The following is an 18814-nucleotide window of genomic DNA, read 5'->3' on the forward strand; positions in this document are numbered from 1 at the left end:
CAGCATAAGGGAACAATTGAAAAGAATGGGGGAAAGAAATACAGTAGAAGAAGAATGGGTAGCTTTGAGGCATTAAGTAGTGGAGGCAGCAGAGGATCAAGTAGGTAAAAAGACGAGGGCTAGTAGAAATCCTTGGGTAACAGAAGAAATATTGAATTTAATTGATGAAAGGAGAAAGTATAAAAATGCAGTAAATGAAGCAGGCAAAGAGGAATACAAACGTCTCAAAAATGAGATCGACAGGAAGCGCAAAATGGCTAAGCAGGGATGGCTAGAGGACAAATGAAAGGATGTAGAGGCTTATCTCACTAGGTGTAAGATAGATACTGCCTACAGAAAAATTAGAGAGACCTTTGGAGAAAAGAGAACCACTTGTATGAATATCAAGAGCTCAGATGGAAACCCAGTTTTAAGCAAAGAAGGGAAAGCAGAAAGGTGGAAGGAGTATATAGAGGATCTATACAAGGGCAATGTACTTGAGAGCAGTATTATGGAAATGGAAGAGGATGTAGATGAAGATGAAATGGGAGATACGATACTGCATGAAGAGTTTGACAGAGCACTGAAAGACCTGAGTCGAAAAAGGCCCCAGGAGTAGACAACATTCCATTAGAACTACTGACAGTCTTGGGAGAGCCAGTATTGACAAAACTCTACCATCTGGTGACCAAAATACCCTCAGACTTCAAGAAGAATATGATAATTCCAATCCCAAAGGAATCAGGTGTTGACAGATGTGAAAATTACCGAACTATCAGTTTAATAAGTCATGGCTGCAAAATACTAATGCGAGTTCTTTACAGACAAATGGAAAAACTGGTAGAAGCCGACCTCAGAGAAGATCAGTTTGGATCCGTAGAAATGTTAGAACATGTGAGGCAATACTGACCCTACGGCTTATCTTATAAGCTCGATTAAGAAAAGGCAAACCTACATTTCTAGCATTTGTAGACTTAGAGAAAGATTTTGACAATGTTGATTGGAATACTCTCTTCCAAATTCTGAAGGTGGCAGGGGTTAAAAACAGGGAGTGAAATGCTATTTACAATTTGTCCAGAAACCAGATGGCAGTTGTAAGAGTCGAGGGACATGAATGAGAAGCAGTGGTTGGGAAGGGGGAGAGACAGGGTTGTAGCCTCTCCCCAATGTTATTCAATCTGCATATTGAGCAAGCAGTAAAGGAAACAAAAGAAAGAATCGGAGTAGGTATTTAATCCACAGAGAAGAAATAAAAACTTTGAGGTTCACTGATGACATTGTAATTCTGTCAGAGACAGCAACGGACTTGGAAGAGCAGTTGAACGGAATGGACAGTGTCTTGAGAGGAGGATGTAAGATGAACATCAACAAAGGAAAAAATGAGGATTATGGAATGTAGTCGAATTAAGTCAGTTGATGCTGATTGAATGAGATTAGGAAATGAGACACTTAAAGTAGTAAAAGAGTTTTGTTATTTTGGGAGCAAAATAACTGATGATGGTCAAAGCAGAGAGGATATAAAATGTAGACTGGTAATGGCAAGGAAAGCATTTCTGAAGAAGAGAAATTTGTTAACATTGAGTATAGATTTAAGTGTCAGGAAGTCATTTCTGAAAGTATTTGTATGTAGTGTAGCGATGTATGGAAGTGAAACATGGACGATAAATAGTTTGGACAAGAAGAGAATAGAAGCTTTTGAAATGTGGTGCTACAGAAGAATGCTGAAGATTAGATGGGTAGATCACATAACTAATGAGGAGGTATTGAATAGAATTGGGTAGAAGAGAAGTTTGTGGCACAACTTGACTAGAAGAAGGGATTGGTTGGTAGGACATGTTCTGAGGCATCAAGGGATCACCAATTTGGTATTGGAGGGCAGTGTGAAGGGTAAAAATAGTAGAGGGAGACCAAGAGATGAATACACCAAGCAAATTCAGAAGGAATTGCTGCAGTACGTACTGGAAGATGAAGAAGCTTGCACAGGATAGAGTAGCATGGAGATCTGCATCAAACCAGTCTCAGGACTGAAGACCACAACAACAACAATCATGATCATTAAGAACTACCACCTTTTCTACAGTTGACTGTTTATCAGTCAGTCTTTGTTCTTGCAGTTGTAACTGTTGAATTTTCAGCATGTGTTAGCATTTGTTTCAGAGACCAAATGACCTAATCAAAGAGGTCACTTTTTTTTAAGGAGACATATTTTACGTACCCCATTTTGTGTGAAATACACAGCCTCCATTATGATTCTTTGTACTGGTTTTGCGCCATGTTTATGATATGAGGAAGCAAAATAGCGTGGCATTTGCTTAAATGAATGTGACAAACTGCCTTGTCAAGCAGGTGTACTAGACCAATGAGAAAGTCCATGACCATACTTTCCAATATAAAGCCTCTTTATTCAATTTAGCTACTGCTCCATTTCTACTGCTCTTATTCTGTATCTGTACAAAAAAAACCACAAATAATATCTATTGATGAGTATACATATATTTGTCTCTGAATTGCCTAGTGGAATCAGTGAAAATTGTTTCTATAATTTTGGTAGCTTATGATTTACCATGGCACTAAAGCATTTTAAAACACATATGTCTTTATGGGATATATAGTTAGTTTGATAAGTGAATTTAAAACTTTTTGACAAAAATACTGCATCATTTTATACTGAATGCAATCATACACATGAATAGAAAAAATTCTGAAATTTTCCAAAGTGACAAATATGTTTCACCAATGTTTTATCATTTATGCATCTTTCTCTCATTTTATCAACAAGATTAACACATCTGTTTTATTTATATTTATTTATTTATTTATTTGTTTGGGTTCCACAGATCCAGTATACAAGAGAATTGTATGGATGTGGAACAAGTCATAATTATACATGAGAACAGTAGCCTACTTATATATGGTAATGGATACAAATTGCAATATGTGTAAAGGAACAAAATATGTTAACATTTACAAACTTACGTACTTCCCAAAGTAAAAGAGAGATATAAATCAATACAATAATAAATTACAGTTATTCCATATTAAGTCATAACATTTCTAGAAATGAAGTACATTGTTAAACTGACGTAGGTCATCATGTTCAGTTAGAAAGAGGTAACAGCAAATATTACAAGTCAATGTGCAATATCAAACTTGCAATATAGAAGTGTTTATCTCAAAGAACTCATCAAGAGAGTAAAACGAGGGTTCCAGAAGGTATTCTTTTAATTTACTTTTAAATAATGGTATTACACTAGTAAGATTTTTTATGTTCAATAGGTAGATTGGATTAGATTAGATTTACCTTCCTTCCAATTGATCTGTAGTGAGGAGGTCCTCCAGGATGTAGAACATGTCAGGAAAATAATAATACATGACAAATATTTACAACTGAAATAAATAAGCTAATGTACCTTCCACAGGTCCCAAGTGGAATGATCGTCATTTATTTTAATGAACACTATATGAATGAATCATTTTACAAACACTAATGAACACAAACATACACACAAAATTCAAGCTTTCGCAACAAACTGTTGCCTCATCAGGAAAGAGGGAAGGAGAGGGAAAGACGAAAGGATGTGGGTTTTAAGGGAGAGGGTAAGGAGCCATTCCAGTCCCGGGAGCGGAAAGACTTACCTTAGGGGGAAAAAAGGACGGGTATACACTCACACACACACACATATCCATCCACACATATACAGACACAAGCAGACATATTTAAAGACAAAGAGTTTGGGCACAGATGTCAGTTGAGGCAGAAGTGCAGAGGCAAAGATGTTGTTGAATGACAGGTGAGGTATGAGTGGCGGCAACTTGAAATTAGCGGAGATTGAGGCCTGGTGGATAACGGGAAGAGAGGATATATTGAAGAGCAAGTTCCCATCTCCAGAGTTCTGATAGGTTGGTGTTAGTGGGAAGTATCCAGATAACCCGGACGGTGTAACACTGCGCCAAGATGTGCTGGCCGTGCACCAAGGCATGTTTAGCCACAGGGTGATCCTCATTACCAACAAACACTGTCTGCCTGTGTCCATTCATGCGAATGGACAGTTTGTTGCTGGTCATTCCCACATAGAATGCATCACAGTGTAGGCAGGTCAGTTGGTAGATCACGTGGGTGCTTTCACACGTGGCTCTGCCTTTGATCGTGTACACCTTCCAGGTTACAGGACTGGAGTAGGTAGTGGTGGGAGGGTGCATGGGACAGGTTTTACACCGGGGGCGGTTACAAGGGTAGGAGCCAGAGGGTAGGGAAGGTGGTTTGGGGATTTCATAGGGATGAACTAAGAGGTTACGAAGGTTAGGTGGACGGCGGAAAGACACTCTTGGTGGAGTGGGGAGGATTTCATGAAGGATGGATCTCATTTCAGGGCATCCTGGTTAACTTGACTAATCCTGCCACAATCACCATTTTAGTTATCCCGCATTTATTCTCCGGTTAGGCTTTATTACATGTTTGGATGCTAGGTGTTTTGTGAAACAAAGTCTTCCTGCCCCTCCCCCCTGAAATTGCCACCCAGGGCAGATACCCCAGTTTGCACCCCGCCCCCTATATCCAGGCCTGTTGTCCATGCGTGAATCTGACAGTTTAGGCATGCCGCTAAAATTTTTTCCGTGTAGCATCTGGCTGCTTGCTGCTATTGCTTATACAGCTAACTGCCACACTTCTGTAGCCAGAAGCGGGAGAAGGTACCGGTACTACTTACACATGACTCAACTGCGCACGCGCATGAGCTTGCTCGCAACTTGTCAAACGAATCTAATGTAAGCAGTTGTGATGTCATGCTCATCAGAGGTAATTTGCTGTTATGAAGCATTACATAGTCTTCCTAAAGCTGTTGACACATTTTGCTGTTGGCTGACGCTTGTGTGAGCACTGTAGTTTGTTGCTGTATATGGCACATTTCCTTGGCAACTTAGTTTTATTTTCGTGTGTGTTTTTCTCTCTCCCTCTCTCTCTCTCTCTCTCTTGTTCATGTTTTATTGCTGCAGTATTATTCTGCAGTAGCAAGATACAGTAATATACTTTGTTGGAGTATTGTTTCTTACCAGTCAATGTTACAAAAATGTAACTGAAAACTAAAACAATGAAAAATTCCTGGAATTCTAAAATCCCAGGATTTTCCCAGTTTTCTCCAAGGTTAAAAAAATTCCCAGGTTTTTCCCGAATCTCCCAGTTGTCCTGGGTCATATACACCCTGCATCAGCAATACCTCCACTTCAACAGCTGCCACCCTTTCCACCTCAAGTAGTCCCTTCCATACAGCCTAACCCCCTGTGGTCGTCATATCTGCAGTGATGAACAGTCCCTCTTGAAATACACTGAACATCTCACTGAAGCCTTCACAGACCATAATTATCCTTCCAACCTTGTACAAAAACAAATCTCTCATGCCTTATCTTTCCAGTCTCTCACCAACTCCCAAAGTCCCACAGTCCAGCCACAGAGGAGCATTCCCCTTGTAACTCAGTAGCAACCAGGACTGGAGCAAGTGAACGACATTCTCCACCAGGGTTTCAACTACCTCTCACCATGCCCTGAAATGAGAAATGTCCTGCACACTATCTTTCCCACCCCTCCCACAGCGGTATTCTGCTGTCCACTGTACCTACACAATATAGTCGTCCATCCCTACACAACCCCTGCTCCCAACCCCTTACCTCATGGCTCATACATCTGTAATAACTTGAGATCCAAGACCTGTCCCATATATCCTCCAACCACCACCTGCTCCAGTCCGGCCACAAACATACCTGTGAAACTAGTCATATGATCTACAAGCTAAGCTGCAACCACTGTGCTGCATTACATGTGGGCATGACAACCAACAAGCTGTCTGCCCACATGAATGGCCACCGACAAACTGTGGCCATGAAACAGGTGGACCACCCTGTTGCTGAGCACACTGCCACACATGAATCCTTCATTTCAATGACTGCTTAAAAGCCTGTGCCATATGGATCCTTCCCACCAACACCAGCTGTTCTGAATTGCACAAGTGGGGACTTTCCCTGCAATATACTCTATGTTCCAGCAACCCGCCTGCCCTCAACCTTCACTAGTCATTTTCCTCACCCATCCAGCCCCTTCCCTGTTCCCATTCCAGCACTACACAGCCCTCAATCCACCATCACACCCAGTGTGTTTACTTCTCTCCTTTTACGTTCACCCCCCCCCCCCCCCACCTCTTTCCTTCCCCCTCAGTCTAACCTGCAGCACTTCACTGTCTGTCATCCCTAACCTACTATTCCTCCCCTTCCCCACCCCAGCCTCCTCCTTACTCCCACTTCCATCATACACTAGTGCTGCTGCTCGCAGTGCCTGAGACTGCAGTCGTGTGTGTGAGTTGCCTTTGTGTGTGTGTGTGTGTGTGTGTGGCTGAAAGCTTTATTTGTGACAGTCCTTTTGTTCTGCCTCTCTGCAACTCAGCATCATCGCTATATGATGAGAAGCAAGTTTCCTTTTCATAATATTGAACTTGATGTACCTCTTGATAATTACAGCTTAGACTTATGTTTTCCTGCACTTTCTGTGACCCCCCCCTCCCCCCCCCACCCCCCCCCCCCCCCCAAAAAAAAAAAAGAAATAACTGGGTTTTTTAAAATTCAAAGTCTGTCCATTCCAAGTGAACCATTTATAGAGATTATTGAACACAAATTTGGCAGATGTTGCAATGTCACTATCAAAGGTTTTTTAACTAAAAAAGATATATCATCTGCAAAGAGAGTAAATTTGTTAGTAGCTTTCCTACAATGTGGAAGGTCATCAGTAAAAATAAGAAGGAGTGAGAGGCCAGCACAGAACCTTGCGGCACTCCTGTACTTACTGTTCCCCAACCAGGTGAGGCTATTGTGCCATCTTCCGATTAAGCTATACCCTCTGGTTTCTGTCAGTTAGGTATGATTAAAGGCACATTCCCATTGTGCTACTTAATCCATAATTGGAGTATTTCATTGAAAGGAGTATTTCATGGTTCACACAGTTGAAGACCTTAGTTAAATCACAAAATGTTCCAACTGGAGCTAATCTATTGTTCAGTGCTTCTAAACCATTATTCATAAGTGAAAATATAGAGTCATCAGTTGACAAATCCATTTGGAATCCAAATTGACAATATCTAAGGGCCTTGCAGATATTCAAGTGCTCAACAGTTCTCTTACGTACAAGTTTCTCAAGAGCTTTGGAAAAGAGAAATCAGGCAGTAGTTAGAAGCATCAGTTATATCCTCTTACTTAAATAGCGGTTTCACATCTGCATACTTTCTTCTGTCTGGGATGATTCATTCTTAAAGAGATTCATTAAATAAATGGCAAAGTATTATACAAATGACATTATGAGGATGTTTAAGTACCTTAGAGGAAATAATATCAAAGCCAGATGACTTTTTGGTTTTCTTTTCAGTAATGATCCTTTTCACCTCACTGACAGTAAATGGGGCTATATGCATTTGACTTACTTTTCACAATCCAGACTCTTTCAGGAGGTCCATAACCTCATTTCTTGGAAGCTGATAGAAAGTATTCATTAAGGACACTTGCAGCTGCATCAGTTTCTTTAATCAAACTACCACAATGTCTTATTTCTGTGTAGGAAACACTATCATCATTTTTCCCCAGCTCCCTTTTGGTAGTACTCTAGATGGTTTTTATTTTACTGTTTGAGTTGTCTATTTCAGATTTAATATGTAATGTTTTAGAGCACTTTATAACTCTTTTCAGTATTGTACAATATGATCTATAATGTTCTTTTACAGCAGGCTCATCAGAACATCTTTGTGATGTATATAACACTCATTTTGTCTTGCATTAAACTTTTATTTCTTTTGTAATCCAGGGTTTCATTTTGCAGGCCTGGAGATTTATTTTTACAGTTTTTTTTTGTGAAATACTGCTTCAAAAAGGGACATGAATTCATCTGCAAATAGGTTGGATTTAACATTAACATTTCTTTCTTTATTTACTGGGCTCCAGTCAAAATTGACATTTCTGTTTGTAGCAGCTGTTCATTTCATTTTATTTAGTGGTGTAGCAAGATAAATCCTGAATTTTTTGTGATTTTTTACAGAATGCTTTGAAACAACCCAAGTTCTTATTTTATACTACCATTCTTAAAACTAGGTTATTGTTACTGCATAATTATGTGTCAAATCCCTTATTTTATAATGGCTGTAAGAAAACATTATTTTTGTAATCATAATTGCAAAAGCAGCAATCTACAATTAGTATTTAATAAAAATTAAAAAGAAGTCTTGATAGCATAAACACATTTATTTAAAAATGGTGACTGATTTCAATCTGTTTTAGATCGTCATCAGACCATACTCCAAAGGTGGCAGACAAAGACAGTGTCTTGGGACAGAAACCGTACATACAAGACATGATTTTTAACTATTCATCCTTATCTTGTACATAGGGTTCTTGGTCTGTGACTGTCTCTTGTTGTCACCTTTGTAGTATGGTCTGATGATGGACTAAACCAGATTGGAAACAGTCACCATTTTTAAATAAATGTGTTTACGCAATCAAGAATGTTTGTTACTTTTTATCAAATGTGACAAAACATTTGTCATCATTTTATGATAACTCACAAGTTGTATTATAGGCTTACTCAGAGATGTTTTTAACATACAACTAACATCAGTCATTTATGGTAGTGTATGAACTTACATAAAGAACTGGAAACATTGGCTGGATATGTCCACTTCTCATGAATCATTAGATCAGCATTGGAAGCAGCGTGCACAGCATGAGGTGTTGGAAGATCCAACAAAGGTTGAAGACAATATATTTGCCTTGAGAACACTTGTTCAAGGTATGATATATTTTACTTTTGAGATATGATTTTTCACATAATGTATATATAAATTGTTTGAATTATTAGATTTAGAATTATTAGAATGTTTATTATCTGGTGTTCAATATATTTTGATACAATTGGCCCTATCAAAATGTAAGAAACATTTAATAGTACAACTTTATGAATAAAATATATAAGTTTGTGTAAGTAGGGGACAATGGAGATAACTAGTATATTCATTAACACTTAGCCTATTTGTATGTTACTGAAAGACTTGTTTATAGGTATATCAATGTTTAATTATAATGAAGTATTAATTACATGGATTTACATATTAGTCACATATATTTACATACTGGGTGCATACATTTATAGTTTACCATTACTTATGGCTACGTGAAGCAATATAGAAAACTAGGATACTTATGTATATGTATGTAAAGTAAGAATTCTGCTTCTAATAGCTAAAGAGAGGCATATTAAAAGTAGTGACATTAACAAATTATACACAAAACTCAAAAACGTCTATAAAATTGAAATTAAAATAACCAAGGTTGGAGCACATTATAGCTACATTTTGAAATAAAAAAATAGTTGTAAGTAAGTGTGGAATGCCTTCAAAGGGAAATAAACCAAAATAAAAAGATAATAACATTCCTACAGCTGTTAAATGAATACTTTATAAACTTTACAGACTGTCATCATTCAAGCTGCAACAACAGCTTGGATGCTGAGATACTTCTGTTCCAAAAATAAATACAAATATGTTCTCATGGTCTAAAACTATTCCCTCACAATATGAGGAAAGCAGTTAGCAAACTTGGCAATTCTAAAACAGAGAACTATTATGGAAATAGTAACTGTATCACATAGAGCATAGAAAAAAATTGAAATATCATTACATTACTTATACAATAGAATTGTGACAAATGTGTTTTCCCTGAAACTTTTAAATTCACAGTAACGCTTCCAGCCTTTAAGAAAAGAGACACACACTTCCCTAGTAACTATAGACCAACCTCAATTGTTAAAACTGCATCAAAAATAATCAAAAGCTGTATATACAAACAAATATATGACTATTTTGAAAATAACAATATACTGAATGTAAACCAGTTTGATTTTATATCAAATATGTGAACAGTAAAAGCCACAGGAAATCTGCGTAAAGGAAAGTTAAGATAATCACTCATTTTTATCAAAGCGATTTGTGGCACATGGACATTAATAACAGTTCACTATATTAACAACTAGCTCTCAAGTTCTAATCAACTTTGGCAAAAAGTACACACATTCTCACACAGATACACAAATGCACACTACCATGACACAATCTGTTAGATATTGTACTTGATGGTGCTGAAAAGAGACAAACTACATATTCTACACTTACAGACTTGAACAAAGCCTTTGACTCAATGTCACACAAGACTGTAATAATAAAATCAACACACTGTGGCATAAGAGATGAGTCATTAAGGTTATTTAAAACCTGTCCATCTGGGCAGACTGCAACAAACAAATGCAAATAATCAGACATCACAGTTTTTGAAAATAAGTCTTGGAATGCCACATGTGTTGCTTCTTGGACCTTTTCTCTTCTTTGCTTATATCAATGTTTATCAAGTGACATGCCATTTGAGAATGTACTCTATGCTGATGATGCCACATTAACAATGACAGGTGAAAACGCAATGTGTTCAAAATTACAACAGAGAAATGATAATAAAAATTACTGATCACTGGAGGCTGTCAAGCTGTCCACTAACAAAACAAAGATAGAATAACTTCATTTCAGTCTCTGGACAGCAAAGTCTGAGAGTAATAATGTCAAATTACTTGGACCTGTAGTCAATAAAAGACTCTTTTGGGGTGGAAAAATTACTTAAGCAGTGAACTATCAAGAATACTATTTGTGTTACATACATCAAGATAAAATGTCAGTAAAAATCTGCTACTGTAGTCTCATTACACATTGTTTCATTCATACTTACAATATGGAATACTGTTATGGGATCATTCATCACAGCTGCCTTACATTTTCTGATCACAGGAGAAATTAAATACACATATTCTAGGTTTAACCCCTTCCTACCCCCAGGAGACTTGTAGATGTCACTTCAGATCACTTAAGATATTGACAGTCATTTGTAATTCTCTAATTTGTGCCATAAAAAATTTAATCAACTTAGGTAGAGAAATAATGTTCATTTGCACAACACAATTACTAGCACACGAGCTTGAAATTCTTCAACAAGTTAATGGAAACAGCCCACTTGACTCTTTTACCCAAGTTTAAAAAAGTTTCAGATACTTGGATAAAAGAGCATGAATCTTGCACAGTTGATGATAGCATACATAAGTCGTAATTTACATCCTGTTATTGTATGCAATACGATATCATTAGAGAAAAGTTAAGGGTAATATAGCGGGATTCAGATAATGAAAGGGGGCTTGATGGCAATATTTTTGAGTTAAGTGATATTCCCTATTAAGTGATATTCTCTATTACTTCTACTGCCTTCACATTTTGGAAATGAATCTCACATTTTATCAAATGGTAAGAAAGTATGCAGACTTTATGATGACTCACTATTGGTCTAGTTTTTAATATATGTACTCTAACAATGGCTGCTGATTGAAGGACCTAGAGTAATTGACGTACTGCTTTATTTTATTTTACACAGGACATATACTTACAGGAGTTGAAATGTACAAGACACATCCATTGACAACTTCTTTGTTGGCTCAGTTACCATCACACTTAATTGACACAAAAATAATATCAGATTGTTCATTTGGCCATGGTCTTCAAACTTACTTGACAAAATATTGTAACCAATTAGCTTCACATACAAAAAATACTGTCTAAAAAATTACGACCAACTCAGTCACAGTGTTAAAGAAAAATAACTGGAAGGACACTTGGAAGTAACTTGCAAATCAGAAAAGTAGATACAATTTTACTTCTTTCTTGAACATATTCTGTAGCAGCTGGGTGCTGTTTCTTCCTACAACAAACATGGGTAAAAAGAATAGAAGTAGCTACTTGGAACAGATCAGTTGTGGTACTTAAGTATCTAATATGAGTAAAATAGGCCACCACTTGCTTCTGAGGGTTTATTGAACTCTAGAATTCAAACTCAAATACCACAAGCACTGTGAATTCCCCCAGTCTGTTATTAAAAAGATGAAACAAATGTACATCATACAAGAAAGTGAAGCATTCCAAGAAATAAACAGAATGAATCTGAAATGTTAGTAAGTGTGAAACAAAAGAGAAAATCAAATGTAGGGATGACTAAAACAGAGATTCAAAACAACTGATGTTCTAAAAATGGTCATAAATAATTTTTGTTGCAAAAATGGTCACATCATTGGCCATTAAATTTAATGTTTACTGTTGCACAGTGTCAGCAAACATTGTATCCTACAATAAATACCAAAATCTAAAGAAATACAGGATGAATGTTCTGGCAAAATGTAAATAATTTAGCAGTACATCATCAGCAGGCATACACAGAAGAAAATAAAACTTTGCTAGCTGTTGGAAATGGGTAGCTAACAGCTCAGTGGGAGGCAGCATATGTGCTAGCTAGGAATGCAGGAGGGAGGTGTCACATGAGCACAGGCTATGCATGTGATACATGGATACCAGAGATGGTGAGGTATGGTGCACAATGAAGATGAGTAGGAGAGGGTAAGAGGACATAGAGAGGCAAATTTACCAAGAGCAGGCATTGTCTACAGGGAGAGCGACTATTAAAACTAAGTTGTGAAACACGGCTACAAGTCACAGTTAGTATTTTTTATTGATCAGTTTCGCTCTTCAAAAGCACATGAGCATCATCAGAATATACACTGTAAACGATACTAATTAGGATAATATGGAAAACTAACACTGACATTACATAAAGTACGTATTCTGCTTCCAGTGTGGTGACTTATGTTTAAAGTTGGCTGACAGCATTAAAGATTGCCTTTAGAGTTGGCTGACAGCTGTAAACATTAACTTGGCTGTACTATAGTACTTAAAAATTGCTTAAAGAACATTTACAGTACATTAGTAAATGGTGACATTGACACTGACAGTGCCAAAGATGAAATTGAATGTACAACAGTACTTGTAATGCCCATGTTACAATCTATCCAAAGATAATTTACAACTACACAAAACAAAAGTTACATTAATCACCTCTTTTATGGGAATGTATACAGACTTCTCAGATCTGTACATATCTGCTTATCTTTAAAAATACAAGAACGTCTGTAAAAATTAAAATATCTTTCAAAATATATTATAAAAGATACACATTTCAAAATGTTTATACAAAAATGCATTGAAAATTACTGTTTTAAAAAATATTTCTGTTGGGATGATATGGCAGGTATTATATTTTTGTTGCTTATATACAGCACTTCATTAGATAACTGGGAGAACCCATGTAGATTAAATTCATTTTGTTCATTTAATAAATTTTGAGTGTTTTTCTTTTTTTCCACAAAAATTTCCCATTCTACCAAAACATTTAACAGCAGAGCTTTATCTGCAGTACAGATAATTTTCTTACTGTCTTATATCTCACCTAATGTATGTTTAGTTGTTCTCAAATGTTCATCGAATGCTGTATTATTTGAATTTAAATTACAATGTTGCTTATAACGTGTTTCAAATGCTATTCAAATTTGGTCAATGTACATGATCTGACAATTTTGGCACTTCATTTTATATGCTCCTGAATTACAATAATTGTCCATATGAACATTCTCCTTGTGTATTAGTGTGTATCTAAGGGAGTTGCTAGTTCATAACTCCACTTTCACTTTCTGTTTGGGAAACATCTCATGAAACGGTGTATTATAGGACTTTTGTACATCAGTGAAATACACTCCTGGAAATTGAAATAAGAACACCGTGAATTCATTGTCCTAGGAAGAGGAAACTTTATTGACACATTCCTGGGGTCAGATACATCACATGATCACACTGACAGAACCACAGGCACATAGACACAGGCAACAGAGCATGCACAATGTCGGCACTAGTACAGTGTATATCCACCTTTCACAGCAATGCAGGCTGCTATTCTCCCATGGAGACGATCGTAGAGATGCTGGATGTAGTTCTGTGGAACGGCTTGCCATGCCATTTCCACCTGGTGCGTCAGTTGGACCAGCGTTCGTGCTGGACGTGCAGACCGCATGAGACGACGCTTCATCCAGTCCCAAACATGCTCAATGGGGGACAGATCCGGAGATCTTGCTGGCCAGGGTAGTTGACTTACACCTTCTAGAGCACGTTGGGTGGCACGGGATACATGTGGACGTGCATTGTCCTGTTGGAACAGCAAGTTCCCTTGCCGGTCTAGGAATGGTAGAACGATGGGTTCGATGACGGTTTGGATGTACCGTGCACTATTCAGTGTCCCCTCGACGATCACCAGTGGTGTACGGCCAGTGTAGGAGATCGCTCCCCACACCATGATGCCGGGTGTTGGCCCTGTGTGCCTCGGTCGTATGCAGTCCTGATTGTGGCGCTCACCTGCACGGCGCCAAACACGCATACGACCATCATTAGCACCAAGGCAGAAGCGACTCTCATCGCTGAAGACGACACGTCTCCATTCGTCCCTCCATTCACGCCTGTCGCGACACCACTGGAGGCGGGCCGCACGATGTTGGGGCGTGAGCGGAAGACGGCCTAACGGTGTGCGGGACCGTAGCCCAGCTTCATGGAGACGGTTGCGAATGGTCCTCGCCGATACCCCAGGAGCAACAGTGTCCCTAATTTGCTGGGAAGTGGCGGTGCGGTCCCCTACGGCACTGCGTAGGATCCTACGGTCTTGGCGTGCATCCGTGCGTCGCTGCGGTCCGGTCCCAGGTCGACAGGCACGTGCACCTTCCGCCGACCACTGGCGACAACATCGATGTACTGTGGAGACCTCACGCCCCACATGTTGAGCAATTCGGCGGTACGTCCACCCGGCCTCCCGCATGCCCACTATATGCCCTCGCTCAAAGTCCGTCAACTGCACATACGGTTCACGTCCACGCTGTCGCGGCATGCTACCAGTGTTAAAGACTGCGATGGAGCTCCGTATGCCACGGCAAACTGGCTGACACTGACGGCGGCGGTGCACAAATGCTGTGCAGCTAGCGCCATTCGACGGCCAACACCGCGGTTCCTGGTGTGTCCGCTGTGCCGTGCGTGTGATCATTGCTTGTACAGCCCTCTCGCAGTGTCCGGAGCAAGTATGGTGGGTCTGACACACCGGTGTCAATGTGTTCTTTTTTCCATTTCCAGGAGTGTATCTATATCTAAAATAATGTACTATAATTTATCAAACAAACAAAACAAATTTAATGTACATGGGTTCTTCGAGTTATCTGATGAAGTGCTGTAGGTAAGCAACCAAAATATAATACCTGCCATATCATACTAAAAGGAATATTTAAAAAAACGGTAATTTTGAATGCATTTATGTATAAACATTTTTTGATATGTATTTTTATAATGTATTTTGAAATATGTTTTAATTTTTACTGACATAATTGTATTTTTAAGTATAAGCAGATATGTACAGATCTGATATTTATTTATTTATCTTACAGCTCGAAACATGTATTTAACATGCATGGGCAATGTTATAATAGTTACATTTAGATTATTGATACACAAAATAAATAGATTACATGCTATTAAGTAAAAGATCATTTAAATATATTTAACATAGCATTCCTGAGGTCAAATCATGTCAGCACCATACCAGATGGTCACTTCAATATAAGCCATTTTTTAAACTCATTTTTAAAAAATCTACCAGAAAGCTGTTTCAGGTTGTTTGGCAGAGAATTATAAAATATTGCTCCCTTAATGAATGGGGTATTTGTTGTTAGATTCAATCGTCTGCTCACCATATGAAAGTCTGATTTTTCTCTTGTATTGTAATCATGGATTTCCATATTTCTGTTTGTCACTTTTTTGTCTTTTTTCACTAATAATATTGATTGAAACATATATACTGCATAGATAGTCATAATATCAAACTTAATAAACATGTTTTTACATGAAGTTCTGGGTCTTACTTTTGCCATAGTTCTTATTACTCTTTTCTGCAATACAAATACACTTTTTATATTGTATTGGCTACACCCACCCCACAATACAATTCCATAAGATAGATGGGGATACACCAACCCAAAATACACTATTTTTATTGCTTCAATATCTAGATATTGAACTAATCTCTTTAGTAAATACAGGATAGATGTTATTTTACCGCAGACATGATCTATTTGCTGATTCCACAAAAGTCTGCCATCTATATATATCCCCAGAAATTTACATTCTGAACATTCTCATTTACAACAGTATTTGTATTTGAGGCACTTGTCTTAAAATAAATTAAATTAGTTTTGTTAATATTGACCCTCAGGTTTTCTTTTTCAAAATGTATTTGGGCTTTTTCAACAAAATTCTGTACCACTGAATTTAGGTCATCATTACTACGCGCCCAGCAAACTCCAGAGGTGTCATCAGTATATATAGTAATACGATGACTTTTGGGAAATCATTCACGTAGCAAATAAACAAGAAGGGGCCCAAGATAGAGCCTTGTGGCACACCAAAATTTATATTTCTTATCTTTGATCTTCTTTTTTAGATTACCTCTCCATTATCATACACAACTTCTGTGCATTGTTGTCTATCTTTAAGGTAAGGTTCTATTAAAAGCAACAGTTTCCCACTGACACCATTATAAGCAAGTTTACTTAAAAGAGCGCCCTGATGGACTCTGTCAAAAGATTTGGAAAGATCTAAAAACACTCCTGCCATTCCATAACCCTCATTTATTTTCTCCATCAGACAGTGTACAAACTGTACTGCTGCAGATATGGTGCTCCGATCACTTCTAAAGCCGTGTTGGAAATCTCCTATTAAGTTATTCATATTATAGTGCTCAATTAAGGTTTCTAGCATTATTTTTTCAATTAATTTACCAAACACTGAGGTTAAGGCAACTGGTCTGTAGTTCTGTGGTTGTTTTCTTTCCCCTTTTTTATATAAAGGTTTAACTATAGCAAGTTTCAGTTTCTTCGGAAACACACCTTCTTCAAGTACACAATTTATTAGATGGACTAATGGTCTCACTAACTCACCCTTGCATTTTTTCAGTAGAAAAGGAGAAAATTCATCCCAACCAGCTGATCTTTTATTTTTTAGGCTGTCAAAACCTCCTTCATGGTTACTGTAGGTAGCTTACAAGAGTCCCATTCGTTTTCCTTATCATATTTAAACTGCCTCTCCTGTTTCATGCAAGTATCATTTTCAATAGCATCTATAAAGTAATCATTAAATATATTGCTAACTATATAAGGATCAGAAAAATTATCATTATGTATACTTACCTCTATATTATTAATTTTAGTTTTTGAATCAGTGTTCCTCATATCATTAACTACTGCCCAGCACGACTCTGAGACACAGTCAGAATTTCTGATCTGTTTACTAATATGTTCTACTTTCCTTCTCCTCACTTTCTTGGAATACTCATATTTATATTTTTTATAATCCTCTTTATATGAATCAAGACTGGTTTCTCTGTGTAGCTTATACATAACCTCCATTCCTTCTTTGAGTCTTTTCATTTTTTCACCCAGTTTTACACGTTTGACTACTGGAGGTTTATTTTTATTTACATTGATCTTCTTTGCTCGGATAGTAATATCAATATGTCCAGTTAAAATTTTTACAAATACTTCCCATTTGCTGTCAACTCCCCTTCCTCTATAAACTGATTCCCAAGATTCTTGACCCAAAGTTTTCTTTAGCAAGGTGATGTATTCAGAAAATAATCTTATATTCTCACATTTTTTGTTTTGTTTAAGTTTATTAAGACAACCAATCACTAATAATTGTCCTAGATGATCAGATGTGTGCCCGTTTACAGTCTGTGCTGACACAAAATTTTCATAATTGGTCATTACATGATCTATGGAACTGCTGCTTGACTCAGTTATTCTAGTGGGCACATGACCAAGTTGATCTTTAATATCATAGGATCGTATGCAGTCTTGTAAACCTTTGCATTCCTGGCTGTAGCTTAGTGTGTTTATATTAAAGTCTCCTAACATTATAATATTTACTGTATTACTGTATACGGGAATTTAAGGAGATGGGACCTGGATAAACTGAAAGAACCAGAGGTTGTAGAGAGCTTCAGGGAGAGCATAAGGGAACGATTGACAAGAATGGGGGAAAGAAATACAGTAGAAAAGGAATAGGTAGCTTTGACAGAGGAAATAGGGAAGGTAGCAGAGGATCAAGTAGGTAAAAAGAAGAGGGCTAATAGAAATCCTTGGGTAACAGAAGATATATTGAATTGAATTGATGAAAGGAGAAAATACGAAAATGCAGTAAATGAAGCAGGCAAAAAAGAATACAAACGTCTCAAAAATGAGATTGACAGGAAGTGCAAAATGGCTAAGCAGGGATGGCTAGAGGACAAATGTAAGGATGTAGACGCTTTTCTCACTAGGGGTAAGATAGATACTGCCTACAGGAAAATTAAATAGACCTTTGGAGAAAAGAGAGCCACTTGTATGAATATCAAGAGCTCAGATGGAAAACCAGTTCTAATCAGAGAAGGAAAAGCAGAAAGGTGGAAGGAGTACATAGAGGGTCTACACAGGGGCAATGTACTTGAGGACAATATTATGGAAATTGAAGAGGATGTAGATGAAGATGAAATGGGAGATACAATACTGCGTGAAGAGTTTGACAGAGCACTGAAAGACCTGAGTCGAAACAAGGCCCCCGGAGTAGACAACATTCCATTGGAACTACTGACGGCCTTGGGAGAGCCAGTCCTGACTAAACTCTACCATCTGGTGAGCAAGATGTATGAGACAGGCGAAATACCCTCAGACTTCAAGAAGAATATAATAATTCCAATCCCAAAGGAATCAGGTGTTGACAGATGTGAAAATTACCGAACTATCAGTTTAATAAGTCACAGCTGCAAAATACTAATGCGA

At 37.7% G+C, this 18814-nt stretch overlaps 1 protein-coding gene across 5 annotated transcripts in view; it reads left to right on the top strand.

The window, feature by feature from the left end:
- The window catches only part of LOC126162062 (clavesin-2-like), a 127572-nt gene that overhangs the window by 56028 nt on the left and 52730 nt on the right, over positions 1-18814 (top strand). For 4 of the 5 annotated variants that reach the window (XM_049918316.1, XM_049918318.1, XM_049918320.1 and 1 more), the window contains one exon: positions 8634-8791. The exons of the other annotated variant lie outside the window; for it this stretch is intronic. In XM_049918316.1, the coding sequence (XP_049774273.1) occupies positions 8674-8791 (118 nt within the window). In that variant the 5' untranslated portion in view covers positions 8634-8673. The remainder of the gene's footprint in view (positions 1-8633; positions 8792-18814) is intronic. 5 annotated transcript variants of the gene reach the window in all.

This window comes from Schistocerca cancellata, chromosome 2 (assembly GCF_023864275.1).
Source record: "Schistocerca cancellata isolate TAMUIC-IGC-003103 chromosome 2, iqSchCanc2.1, whole genome shotgun sequence".
Lineage (NCBI taxonomy): Eukaryota > Metazoa > Arthropoda > Insecta > Orthoptera > Acrididae > Schistocerca > Schistocerca cancellata.